The sequence below is a fragment of the Mobula birostris genome, chromosome 22 (genome assembly GCF_030028105.1).
Source record: "Mobula birostris isolate sMobBir1 chromosome 22, sMobBir1.hap1, whole genome shotgun sequence".
NCBI lineage: Eukaryota > Metazoa > Chordata > Chondrichthyes > Myliobatiformes > Myliobatidae > Mobula > Mobula birostris.
Genome location: NC_092391.1, coordinates 18,079,489 through 18,093,135, shown reverse-complemented (window position 1 = coordinate 18,093,135; position 13,647 = coordinate 18,079,489). Strand labels below are relative to the sequence as shown.

The 13,647-nt window shown below is 44.4% G+C and overlaps 1 protein-coding gene across 6 annotated transcripts in view; it reads right to left on the bottom strand.

The window, feature by feature from the left end:
- LOC140186210 (hemicentin-1-like) overlaps positions 1–13,647 on the bottom strand; it is a 449,816-nt gene that overhangs the window by 246,137 nt on the left and 190,032 nt on the right. For all 6 annotated transcript variants that reach the window (XM_072240181.1, XM_072240182.1, XM_072240183.1 and 3 more), the window contains exons 32-35: positions 9,791–10,072; positions 7,017–7,122; positions 4,628–4,797; positions 2,674–2,828 (exon numbers count right to left, since the gene is read on the bottom strand). In XM_072240181.1, coding sequence (XP_072096282.1) covers positions 2,674–2,828; positions 4,628–4,797; positions 7,017–7,122; positions 9,791–10,072 — 713 coding nt within the window. The remainder of the gene's footprint in view (positions 1–2,673; positions 2,829–4,627; positions 4,798–7,016; positions 7,123–9,790; positions 10,073–13,647) is intronic.

The window sequence follows — 13,647 nt, the reverse complement described above, 5'->3', positions numbered from 1 at the left end:
TTATCATAAAGCACATTTGCTTCACCAGATAATGTTAACTGATGCCAGCTGATAATGATATAACAGTACAACTCTGATAATCCAGTTCGCTTGGGCCTTGGTGTTGTTGGACCAGCGGGTTTTCCAGACTATTGCATGTTTCAACATGAATTTATTAACGTATTTTTTTTTAGTTCACTTCTATAGATGCTACATGGTAATGTAATAAACGTCCCAATGAGCACGAGAAACGGGACGCTGTCAGTCTGACGAGAGGAGGGGAAACAGCGGTCCTATGAGTTAGATTGCGAGAGCTGGAGCCAGGGCCCTGGAGAGGAGACGAGAGTGTAGGGAAAGAGTCCCGCTGAGGGAAAAGGTGACAGGAAGCAGGGCCCCAGCAAATTGTGATGAAAGGAACACTGGAGCCAGGGCCCTGTCGGGTGGATGGGAGTGTAGGAAAAGAGTCCCGGTGAGGGAGAAGATGACAGGAAGCAGGGCCCCAGCAAATTGTAATGAGTGTGGGGACTGGATGCAACAAAGTTGGACCCAGGAAGTGGAAGGGAGCACAGCAAACACCAGCACATGCCGAACTATTGGGATTTCCAAAGGATTGGACAATAGATTCTCATTAATGTTTTATCATTTTCAAGAAGTTTTCAAGATCCAACCCCGGTTCCTGAACGGACAGACTCCCGGGCCGCACTTCATCCTGCTCTGACAAAAACCAGTTGGAAATGTGAAGAGGAAAGCACCCGCCATACAAAACAACAAACTCTCAAGAGGTAATCAGTTAAAATTAATTGGCAAGTTAAAATTGACTTTTGCTGGTTGGAATTGCGGTATAAATGAGCACACAGTGACGTGTTTGTACAGTCTTAGCCATGGAGCCAGGGAGAGATTCGTATGGAAACTGGCACTTCAGCTCCGCCCCTCCCCGAGTCCAAATGATTCATCAGTCACCCCATTATACTAATCCTGCATTAATCCCATTTAAATTCCAATTCCCATTTCCGTACTGACGAGTCGGTCCATGGGCTCCACTTGTGCCAAGGTGAGGCCACCTCATCCTCATGGTAGAGGAGCAGCACCTTATATTCCATCTGGGTAGCCTCCAACCTGATGGCATGAACTTCAAGGTGATAGGTGGGAGGGGTGAAGTAAAGAGCTGGGAAGTCGATTAGAGAAAGAGGTACAGGGCTGGAGAAGGGGGAAATCACATCTCTCCCTCCATCCCACTTTCTGGTTTTGGCAGGGATTGCTGTCTACATGACTCCCTTGTCCATTCGCCCCTCCCCACTGATCTCCCTCCTGGCACTTACTGTAGCAGGCGGAATGAGTGCTACACCTGCCCCTAAACCTCTTCCCTCACTACCATTCAGTGCCCCAAACCATCCTTCCAGGTGAAGCGACACTTCACCCGTGAGTCTGTTGGCATCATCTACTGTATCTGGTGCTCCCAGTGTGGCCTCTAGTAAATCGGTGAGACCTGACGAAGATTGGGAGACCGTTTCACTGAGCACCTATGTTCCGTCCACCAGAAAAAGCAAGATCTCCCAGTGGCCACCCATTTTAATTCCACGTCCCATTTCCATTCCGACATGTCAGTCCATAGCCTCCTCAACTGTGCAATGAGGCCACATGCAGGTTAGAGAAACAACACCTTATATTCCATTTGGGTAGCCTCCTACCTGATGGCAAGATTATCAATTCCTCCTACCAGTTTAAAAAAATTCCCTCCCTCTCCTGTCTTCTATTCTCTACTGTGGATTTTTACCTCTTCTCACCTGCCTCTCACTTCCTCCTGGATCCCCTCCTCTTTCTGTTTTCCCTGTGGTCCACTCTCCTCTCCTATCAGATTCCTTCTTCTCTCCAGTCCTTGACCCTCCAGCTAGCCTCCTTCCCCCTTCCCCCCACCTTTTTATTCTGCCATCTTCTCCCTCCCTTCTCAGTCCTGAAGAAGGATCTTGGACTGAAACATCAATTGTTTATTTATTTCCACAGATGCCCCCTGACCTGCTGAGTTCCTCCAGCAGTTTGTGTGTGATGCTTTGTAATTAAAAATTAAATCTCCACATTTTCATCTATAAACCCCCACCCCAGGTGCCGCCCGCTCACCTACACACCAGACCAGATCAATTTGTAGTGATCAATTAGTCCACCATCAATTACACATGTTTTCCTCTGGGCATATTCCCTAAGAGTGTTGGCACGTGGCCAAGTGGTTAAGGCACTGGTCTAGTGATCTGAAGGTCGCTAGTTCGAGCCTTAGCTGAGACAGCGTGTGTGTCCTTGAGCAAGGCACTTAATCACACATTGTTCTGCGATGACACCGGTGCCAAGCTGTATCGGCCCTAATGTCCTTCCCTTGGACAACATCGGTGGCGTGGAGAGGGGAGACTTGCAGCATGGGCAACTGCCGGTCTTCCATACAACCTTGCCCAGGCCTGCGCCCTGGAAACTTTCCAAGGCACAAATCCATGGTCTCACGAGACTAACGGATGCCTGTATATATAAGTTCCTTAAGATGCAGGAGGAAATCCACCGTATTCATAGGGGAAACGTGAAAACGTGACACAGACAACACTCTAGGTCAGAATTGGACTCGGGGCTCTGACACTGTCAGAATCTCATCTGCCCGGAATCTGACAACCAAAGAAGATTCTATGACTGTGTGAGTCAAATGTCAGTACTTACCTTAAGGCTCCCATTTGTTCTGGTGAGCACCTGTCCATCCTTCAGCCACGTCATCAAAGGTGTTGGGGTTCCAGTAACAGCACACTCCAGTGTAACAGACTGACCAGTCATGATGGACAAACTCTCGGCTCCCAAAATCCTCACCACTGGGGGGACTAGATACCAAATATAGTCAATAATTAGGGAATTTGATCAAACAAATTAAGCAGACTGGAACAAGCAATTAATATAGATGAAATTGCACTTATAAAAAGCAGGTGACAAATATTTTGTACATGGTGCTTTGCCGTTCTGATATTTTATTAAAATTTGAACATGCATTCAGTCATCACTTTATTAGGTAGCTCCTGTACCTGATAAAGTGGTCACTGAGTGTAGGTATGTTCATCGTCTTCTGCTGCTGTAGCCCATCCACTTCAAAGTTCAATGTGGTGTGCATTCAGAGATGTTCTTCTGCACACTACAGTTATAACACACGGTTATTTGAGTTACTGTCACTGTCCTGTCAGCTTGAACCAGCCTGGCCATTCTCCTCAGACCTCTCTCATTAACAAAGCATCTTTTGCCCACTGCTCACTGGATGTTTTTTATTTTGTTTTTTGAACCATTCTCTGTAAATTCCAGAGGCCGTGATGCATGAAATCTCAGGAGCTCAGTATTTTCTGAGATACTCAAACCACCCCATCTGGCATCAATAATTATTCCATGGTCAAAGTCGCTTAGATCACATTTCTTCCTCATTCTGATGTTTGGTCTGAACAACTGAACCTTTTGACCATGTCTGCATGCTTTTATGCATTGTGTTGCTGCCACATGATTGTTTGATTAGATATTTGCATTAATGAGCAGGGGTACAAGTGTATCTAATAAAGTGGCCACTGAATGTAGGTTTGTTAAAAATTGTGCATTTCAGCGTGTTTCCATATGTACGGCAGAATATAGGAGCAGGAGGCACCACACAGCCCAATCGGCCAATCTTACCTTGACCTCAACTCCACTTCCCTGGCTGTTTCCTATAGCTCAGAAATCTTAATATACTCAAGGCTGAGACAGCGACACAAATCAAATACAGAGGCAAAAGCAGTTAGATTGAAGCCAGCTGAGTTTTTTATGTGAATACTTTTTCACTGCAGTATTATTTGGCTTATCATTGTTCAAAGTACTCTCATTGTTCAAAGTTGCTTGCTCCATCCATAAAAATGAAAAGATTTAAGGCTGAGCTGCAGAGCATGGAACATAGAACAGAGAACATAGAACAGTACAGCATATTACAGGCCCTTCGGCCCACAATGTTGTGCCGACCCTGAGCTGCAAAGCACTGAGATGCTGGGGGCTAATTTCCAGAAACATGGACTTCAAGTGATAAGGATTGTTAAACCTTTAGAGTTTGCCAGGCAGGATTTGAAAGACAAACTTAAATTCAACTTGCATCTTCAACAGTGTCTGAATGTCCCTCAGTACTTCAGAGCCAATAAAGCCCCTTTTGTACAGTGTCTGATAATTTGCAAGGACCTTTACCTTTGTGGGAAAGGAGAGAGCTTGCTTATAGGATTGGCACTGAATCTGGCAAAAAATGTCACAATAAAATGTTACTTCAGTCCTCACATTGGAGGACAGGAAATCGGAAATTTTCAGGCACTAAAGTATTTGGATACACTTTGACTGCACCTGAGCAAGATCGGACTTGAGAGGTTTAAAAGGTGTTTTCCCTTTCGTCTCTCAGTTCTAGCTATAAAATGGAGGGAGCAAGTTGCACATTTATGAAAAAGTTATTAAATTTAAAGTCAAGGAACCTATTGAGCATGTTTTCAAAGTAATTCCAGAATGCTACAAATTTCTTGGGAATATTGCACCGCTAATATGAACAAGCATTTTTGATTGTAACTCTTACATGGCATGGAAGCTCAAATTTAAATCACAATCATAAATTGTTGCAGTTTTATAAGTGTTGTACCATGGACTGTGACCTCAAACTCTCCTCTCTCTTCGCCTGCCTCATTTTTGGCTAGACAGACGTAGTGGCCCTCATCCATCAGCCTCGTGCGGCCAATAAAGAGGCTGCTCTGGTCAGACGACACCCAAGCGCTGTCCAGCTCGGTAAGTGGAACATTGTTCCTCAGCCACCTGACAGACAGAAAGGAGGAAATCAGGCTCTGTTACACAAAATAAAGTTAGATATTCACAACAATAATAAGTTTCATTTGGAACTGGACTGAGGACAGTCTGCCTCAAAGAGTGAAATGCTCTTAATAACCATGAACAGAGTGATATTTACATTTGTAAGTCTACAAATCATAGGAGCAGAATCAGAAACACATGAGACTGTGCAAAAATCTAAGTTCTTCAAAATAAATGAGAAGAAACATCACCCAGATGTTAATGGGAATCTGGAAATCACAGTTGGAAGGGTAGAAGACAGAGAAAATATCATCATATTTAAACAGTACTTGAGGGTGAGGCTGCAGAGTTGTAACAGGCAAGTGCAAGGTGGTAGAGGCAGGTACAATAGGGACATTTAACGAACTATTAGGTAGGCGCATGGATGATAGAAAAATGGAGGGCTATGTAAGAGGGAAGGGTTAGCTTGATCCTAAGAGTATGTTAAAAGCCGGTGGAACATCGTAGGTTAAAGGGCCTATAGTGTGCTGTAAAGCTGTACGTTCTGTGGTTAACGAGTGCGGAAGGTTAAGTAGCTCTTCTTGGATAGGCACAGACTCAGCAGGCCAAATAGCCTACATTAGGTCATTAATTTTCCATAATTCTGCAATCCACTGAGCGTTTCCTGCTGGTTCTGTATTTATCAAAGAATGAGCATTTATTTGACCATTAGACAATAGAGCCACAGAGCACTATGGCACAGAAACAGGCCCTTCAGCCCATCTAGTCCATGCCAACCTGTTATTTTGCTCAGACCATCAACCCACACCTGGACAGTCACTTTCCATAACCCCCCAGCCATGTACCTATTCAAACCTTTCTGCTGGCAGCTCATTCCACAGTCAAGAGCTTAAGAGTTCATGTTAAGACCATAACTGCCTATTCGTATCATGGTGGGTCAAAATCTACTTCAGACTAAAAGAAAAATAGGCACGACATGAGCGTCAAACACAGAAACTGGCCATGCGGTCCACTGAGTCCACTCTAACAATCAACCACCCTTTTACACTAATACTACAGTGATCCCATTTCTGATTCCCTCCACATTCCCATAAATTCCATTCTGCCACTCATCTACAAGTTACAGCAGCCCATTAACCTACTAACCTGCGTGTCTTTGGGATGCGGTAGGAAACGCTTACCATTCCAGGGAGAACGTGTTTGAATTTTTCTGGTAAGGGATCGCGTTGAGGCAGAGGGAAGGCAAAGAACACTGATCCAACCAGCAACATTCCAATATTACAGTTAGAATTAATTTATAAAAACCTTTCTTTAATGGCTGCTAAAGGCAGGATCTTCCAGTGGCCACCCATTTCAATTCAACTTCCCTTTCCCATTCTGACATGTCTGTCCAAGACCTCCTCCACTGCCATGATGAGGCCAAACATAAGTTGAGGGAGAAAAACCACGTGTCCCATTTAGGTAGCATCAAACCTGATAGCTTGAACATTGATTTCTCCAGCTTCTAGTAATTTCTCTCTCTCCACCCCCCCATCCTTCTCCCTTTTTCTATTCATCATTCTGTTTACCCTCTCACCCCTTCTCTTCACCTTACATGCCCATCACCTCTCTCTGGTAACCCTCCTTCCTTCCCTTTCCTCCATGGTCCACTGTCTTCTCCTATCAGATTCCTCCTTCTTCAGCCCTTTATCTCTTAAACCTATCCTGTACCAGCTTCTTACCTCATTCCCTCTCCCCCCCCAATCCCCACCTTCCCCCTCCCCTGGTCTCTCTGATCACCTGGCACTCCTTCCCCGTCCCCCACCTTCTCATTTTGGCTTCGCCTTCCCCACCTTCCTTTCCAGTCCTGATGAAGGGCCTTGGCCAGTAACCTCAACTCCATAGATGCTGATTGACTTGCCGAGTTCCTCCAGCAGTTTGAGTGTGTTGCTCAAGATTTGCAGCATCTGCAGAATGCCTTGTGTTTAACATTCCAGTGTATATTGGAAATGTACAAAGTTCTCTTTACAAATGAAAGAAATTGACTCCTGGCTGTCCCAACACCATACTCAATTAGCCTTGTTCCCTCCTACAGCCAGCATCCAACGCCCTGCATGTTCACCGTCCACGTGGGACCCACCACAGAGAGACGTATGAGCATTGACAATGTCCAAAAAGACACGTGCCAATGATTACCATGAGCATCTTCTGTAAGCAATTATCCAAAGAGCAGAATAGGAACTCACATTATTTTTGGTGGTGGGTGACCAGTTGCTTGACAAGACAGCTCCAGTGGGTTATCAATGGTCACGGTCACATCAGAAGACTCTCCAATCAGTAGTTGAGGGGGGACTGTGGATACAATTGACAGCATCATTTCACATGGCGTCTAATAGGGTACAATTATATTGACAATTAACCTTCTCTTTTGGTTAGCATCTCCTTGAGAAAAGATGGAATATTTCTATTCAAGAAAAAGTCCTTTCTTAGAGTTATAGAGTAATAGAGCACAGAAACAGGCCCATCAATCTAACTTGTCCATGCCAACCAAGAAGCCCATCCAAGCTACTCCCATTGGTCCATATTTGCCCCTCGTCCTTCTAGACCAGGGGTTCCCAACCTGGGGTCCTTGGGCCCTTTGTTTAATGGCATTGGTCCAAGGCATCAAAAAAAAAAGTCGAGAACCTCTGTTAGACCTTTCCTGACCATCTACCTGTCCGAATGTGTATTTTTTAATGCTGCTGTTTTAGTTGCCTCAACTACTTCCTCTGGCAGTTTGTTCCATTCACACACCACACTATGCTTGAAGATGTTACCCCTCAGGTCTCTTTTAAATCTCTCCCCTCTCACCTTAAACAGAAAATGCCCTCATGCACGGTCCACACAACAGGAAGTGGAAGTCACATTTCTCCCTTTACCACTTCCTAGCAATGAAAGGTCACTGGCTGCATTCTCTCCCTCTCCCCATCCATACTCATACACCTGAGAGATCATCAGGCAAGGAACATCTTCTCGTTATGCAATTAGCCACTTTATCAGAAACACTGGTTTATAGGTATGAAATCAATTCCATTTCAGAGTTCTTATTTCTGCTCTGACTGGCAAATCACACAAGCCACTGCATAAAAATAACCCTAATCTCACCTCGGATTCTTACCCAGTCCTTTGGCCACTCTCTTTGGTTGAAACTACTTCTCCCTATTTTCACTAAATTAAGGTACATTACTTTACGTCCATGAACCTTAATTCTCAAGGTCAGAGCATCACACCCAAATGTATCAAGAACATTACAGTCTAAACATGTACTAGGTAGGTTAATTGGTCATTGTAAATTGTCCTGGGATTAGCTTGCGGTTAAATCGGGGTTGTCGGTGAACTGGAAAGGTCTATTCCATGCTGTATCTCAAAATGAATGAATGAGTGAATTAATTAAGGCTTCTGATTATGATCATGTTCACCCGATGAGCTGTCTAAGTTCGCCCCTTCAAACAGTGACCTTTTGCAGCCACACGGTTCCCAATGACCTGAGGCCCTGGTTCTGCAGCAAGCCGACAATTAGAAAAGGCCACAACTGGAGACAAGGCCTTCAGATGATCGTCCCATGGACATTCACTTAGCAGCCTTTGACAAAGTGGCCAACGTACTTTAGGAATTCTTAACAAATTAAGAACAGATTTTTTTGAAAAAGCATCAAGTTACCTTTAACTGATTTAAAATTTTTCATTTATAGAGGTGATGTAAGAGGCAAGCTTTTTTTTAAACACAGACAATGATAGGTGCCTGGAATTGGTTACCATGGTTGCAGTGGAAGCAGACAGCTTGCTGGAGCTTAAGAGGGTTTTGGATAGGTGCATGAATACGAGGGAAATAGAGGAATGTGGAAGATGCACAGGAGGAGAACATTTATTATAAGAATGGCATCAAGATTGACACAAGATTGTGGGCTGAAAGGCCTGTACTGTTTTATGTTCTATGTATTAACATAGTGAGAAATAAACAAAAATAAACAAGTCACTTATCTAAACTTAACTTTATAATCAAAATCAGATATCCCAAGCAAATGATCAGTGGGCCTGTGTCAGATTCATCACTTTTGGCTGGTGTACAATGAAGGGTCCAAATGCAGACTGTACCCAGCCCCTTGGTTCAGTAAGTTACAGGAAGCTCCTACCCTCAAAGTGAGTGCAAGGACAGTGTAAGAGATCAAATTCTCCTGCACATTCTTTGCCACGTGCAGGCGCAGAGTCTGGAACAATTCGAGACACAGCTAGCGGTTCCCTATGGATTTGCCAGCATAATCCAGCTGATTAAATTCTGTTTTGTGGACTCTCAGTCACTGACACCCACTCATATTCAATTCCAGGCAAAAAGCGAAGAGACTTCCAATAAATCTGCAAGGGTTAAACCTGCAGGCCAGATTGAAGCTAAGCCACGGCATATCTAGTCTCCTAACCATAAGTCCATGAGACATAAGGCGGAATTAACCAATTCGGCCCATTGAGTCTGCTCCATCATGGTTGATTCATTAACCCTCTCAAATCCATTCTCCTGCCTTCTTCCCACAACATTTGGCACCCTTGTCAATCAAGAACCTATCAACCTCTGCTTTAAAAATACCCAATGACTTGCCATTTGTGGCAATGAATTCCACAGATTCACCACTCCTCTAGATCAAGAAATTCCTCTCCATCTCTGTTATAAAGAGACATTCCTCTATTCTAACGCTGTGCCCTCTAGTCCTAGACTCACCCACTATAGGAAATATCCTCTCCATATCTACTCTTTCAAGGCCTTTCAATATTCAATAAGTTTCAATGAGATCCTCCCTTCACTCTTCTAAACTCCAGTGGTACATGCCCAGAGCCATCAAATGCTCCTCATGCGTTACCCCTTTCATTTGAGGAATTATTCCCGTGAACCTCCTATGGACCCACTCCAACACTAGCATATCTCTTCTTAAACAGTGTCTTTGCTTTTCTTAGCAGAATCTTTACTTTCTTTTCAATAGAACTTTGCCTACCTAAGATGTCCACGGTGTAGCGAAGTTGTTGCTCTCCCGCAGCATTGCGAGCTATACATACATAGGTGCCAGTGTCACTCGCTCCAGCATTCTTAATCTTAAGGGTCTTCCCTCCAGCCAATAACTGAATTCTGTCATTGCCCATCAGCAGGGCGCCATCTTTGAGCCATGAGAGATCAGGAGGTGGGTAACCACTTGGAGAACACTTCAGGATCAACGAATGACCAATGACAACTTTTGTCTCTGAAGGACGACCCGAGTTCTCATCAAAGCTGGGTGGAACTAAAGAGGAGGAAAGGAGACAAATTAACCCCCAGGCACGAATGATGAGCCAATGTCATAGAGATTTATAAAGCTGAAAAATAGGGTGAAAGATTAAAGATTAGCTTTGTTTTGTCACACTTACATTGAAACACACAGTGAAATGCATCGTTTGTGTTAATGACTGACACAGTCCAAGGTTGTGCTGGGTGCAGCAGGCAAATGCTGCCCCCTCTTCGGGGACCAACATAGCATGCCAACAATTGACAAACCCCAACCCGTATAGTGCTGTGCAAAAGTCTTAGGCACCCTAGCTATCCAGATATGTGTCCAAAAGTTTTGCACAGTACTGCATTTGTCAACACGGAGCAGAGAGAATGTTTGTTAATCTGATGTGAGCGAAGGATGCTGGGAATGGTGAGAGTAGGGCACTGTGGGAGGGGTGGGAAGTGGCACGGGTGCAGACACACCCAGTCCTGAGACACCAGACAAGGTCACTTGATTCCAAACAATTGGTTTATTGATCATTACAGAATATCTCTCTGGTGCTTCCCACTCCCTCCTCTCTCCCTTCCTCTTTTCCCACCATGAATCCCTTCTCCCTGTCCCCTTCCCACTCTCAGTCCACGATAGAGTCACATATCAGAATCAGGTTTATCATCACTCACATATATCATGAAATTTATTTTCTTTCACAGCAGCAATACAGTGCAATATGTAAAATTACCACAGTACTGTGCAAAGGCCTTGGGCACCTTTGCTATATATATGCTGCTAAGACTTTTGTATGTCTTTTGGAATGTGGGAGGAAACCAGAGCACCCAGAAGAAACCCACATGGTCACAGGAAGAAGATGGTCACATGGTCACGGGAAGATGGTCACGTGGTCACGGGAAGAAGATGGTCACATAGACACGGGAAGATGGGCACATGGTCACGGGAAGAAGATGGTCACATGGTCACAGGAAGATGGTCACATGGTCACGGGAAGATGGGCACATAGTCACGGGAAGATGGTCACATAATCACGGGAAGAAGATGGTCACATGCTCATGGGAAGAAGATGGTTACATAGTCACGGGAAGATGGTCACATGGTCACGGGAAGAAGATGGTCACATAGACACGGGAAGATGGGCACATGGTCACGGGAAGAAGATGGTCACATGGTCACATGGTCACGGGAAGATGGTCACATGGTCACGGGAAGATGGGCACATAGTCACGGGAAGATGGGCACATGGTCACGGGAAGAAGATGGTCACATTGTCACATGGTCACGGGAAGATGGGCACATAGTCACGGGAAGATGGTCACATAATCACGGGAAGAAGATGGTCACATGGTCATGGGAAGATGGTCACATGCTCACGGGAAGAAGATGGTCACATGGTCACGGGAAGAAGATGGGCACATGGTCACGGGAAGAAGATACAAACTCCTTACAGGCAGTGGCAGGAATTGAACCCCAATATTCTTATTGCAGGCACTGTAAAGCATTACACTAACTAGCACACTACTATACAGCCCTTGTTTACAAAGCACTGCTTATTACTATCAATATTTCTGTATTTGTACATATTTTACTGAACTCTACTTGAGACAATGACAAAGCACAGTATAATATTAATGGTAAGATCCTTGGCAGTGTGGAGGATCAGCGAGATCTTGGGGTCCATGCCCATAGGACACTCAAAGCTGCTGCACAGGTGGACAGTGTTGTTAAGAAGACGTATGGTGTGTTGGCATTCATCAGCCATGAGACTGAGTTCAAGAGCCGTGAGGTAATGTTACAGCTATATAAGACCATGGTCAGACCCCACTTGGAGTACTGTGTACAGTTCCTGTCACCTCACTACAGGAAGGATGTGGATACTATAGAGAGAGTGCAGAGGAGATTTACAAGGATATTGCCTGGATTGGAGAGCAGGCCTTATTGAGAATAAATTGAGTGACCTTGGCCCTTTCTCCTTGGAGCGACGGAGGATGAAAGGCAACCTGATAGAGGTGTATAAGATGATGAGAAGCATTGATTGTGTGGATAGTCAGAGGCTTTTTCCCAGGGCTGAAATGGCTAACACAAGGGGGCATGGTTTAAGGTGCTTGGAAGTAGGTACAGAGGAGATGTCAGGAGTACGTTTTTCCACACAGCGAGTGGTGGGTGCTTGGAATGCACTGCCAGCGACGGTGGTGGAAGCAGAGTCTTTTTAGAAACTCATAGATAGGTACACGCAGCTTAGAAAAATAGAGGCTACGCAGTGGGGAAATTCTAGGCAGTTTCTAGAGGATGTTACATGGTCGGCACAACATTGCGGGCCGAAGGGCCTGTAATGTGCTGTAGATTACTATGATTCTATGATTAATAATGAAAAATATAGTATTCTAAAACTCAAATTGATTTTTAAAAATTATTTTATCCAGCAATCTATACAATTTGTCTGGAATTGTGGATTTATAAAAAAAGAGATTTTTGCCACAGGATATGTTATGTTTACCAGGTCCCAGCTGTACTGTGCCATTAACAGGTGCATCTCCAGTTACTCCTGGCCGATATTCCTGCTGTAATTCAGGGAACCATCTCCAATTTTAGCATTTCTACCACTCCTCCCTTAAGGCTACCTGATCCAGTTCCGGTACCAAAGGATGGCTAAAGCACAGAAGGTGCCATTCAGCCTGTTGTGCGGCACCCTCCCAGAGCAATTCCCCAGTCCTTCTCCCCAGCCCTTTCTGTGTAGCCCTACGGATGCCCCTTCACCAGATACTTATCCAGGTCACAGAGGAACCTGTCTTCACCACACCTGCAGGCAGTACGTTCCAGCTCGTCCGCATGCTGTATAGGAAAAGTTTTTCCTCACGTCACTCTGAGGACAGAATACTGTATCACCCTTCCATGAATGCACTGAACAATGCAATATTTCGTGACTCCTCTGGAGCACCCCTTGCCCTCTTGATCCTGAATAACCACTGAATGGTGAGAGTTTAACAGCGGTGCAACAATCACATCCACATGAATGTGCGTGGAGAGAAAAGCCCTGACCATTTACAGCAGGCTGTAAAATTGGGAATGAAATGGATTTTAAACCTGCTGTGAACATATGATTTTGGGCCAAACAACTGTCATTCAAAGCCACCACAAGAGCTCTGTAAACATCTAATGTGATAGAAATTTATCTTTATTCTTGAAGAAATGTTTCCTCATAAATGTACTGAACTTGCCCTTCACAACTTTGAATCAAAAACGCCTTGTCATAACCAGCTTCTTTTTCATTTTCCCTATGCTGTAAACATCTATAAGGTCACCTCTTGCTAAACCTTTAGCGCCCCATTATCCAATTGCTCCTTAATGCTAACAAAGTACTTCTGTGGCCTGTTTTGGTTGTGATACACACTGTACCTTCTTTCTGTAATGTAGTTATGTGGGTGCCTTTTAATATGAAAAAATAGTGAACGGTAATAACTGCCTTTGACTTTATTACAAATTCCAGAGACACACTCAAGCAGTCACTGCATAGAGCGAAATCACTTACTTTTATAATCAGCTTCCGTTTGAAAAGTATATGGCATTTCAAAGTGAAAATGTGTTTTGTGTGGGGGTGT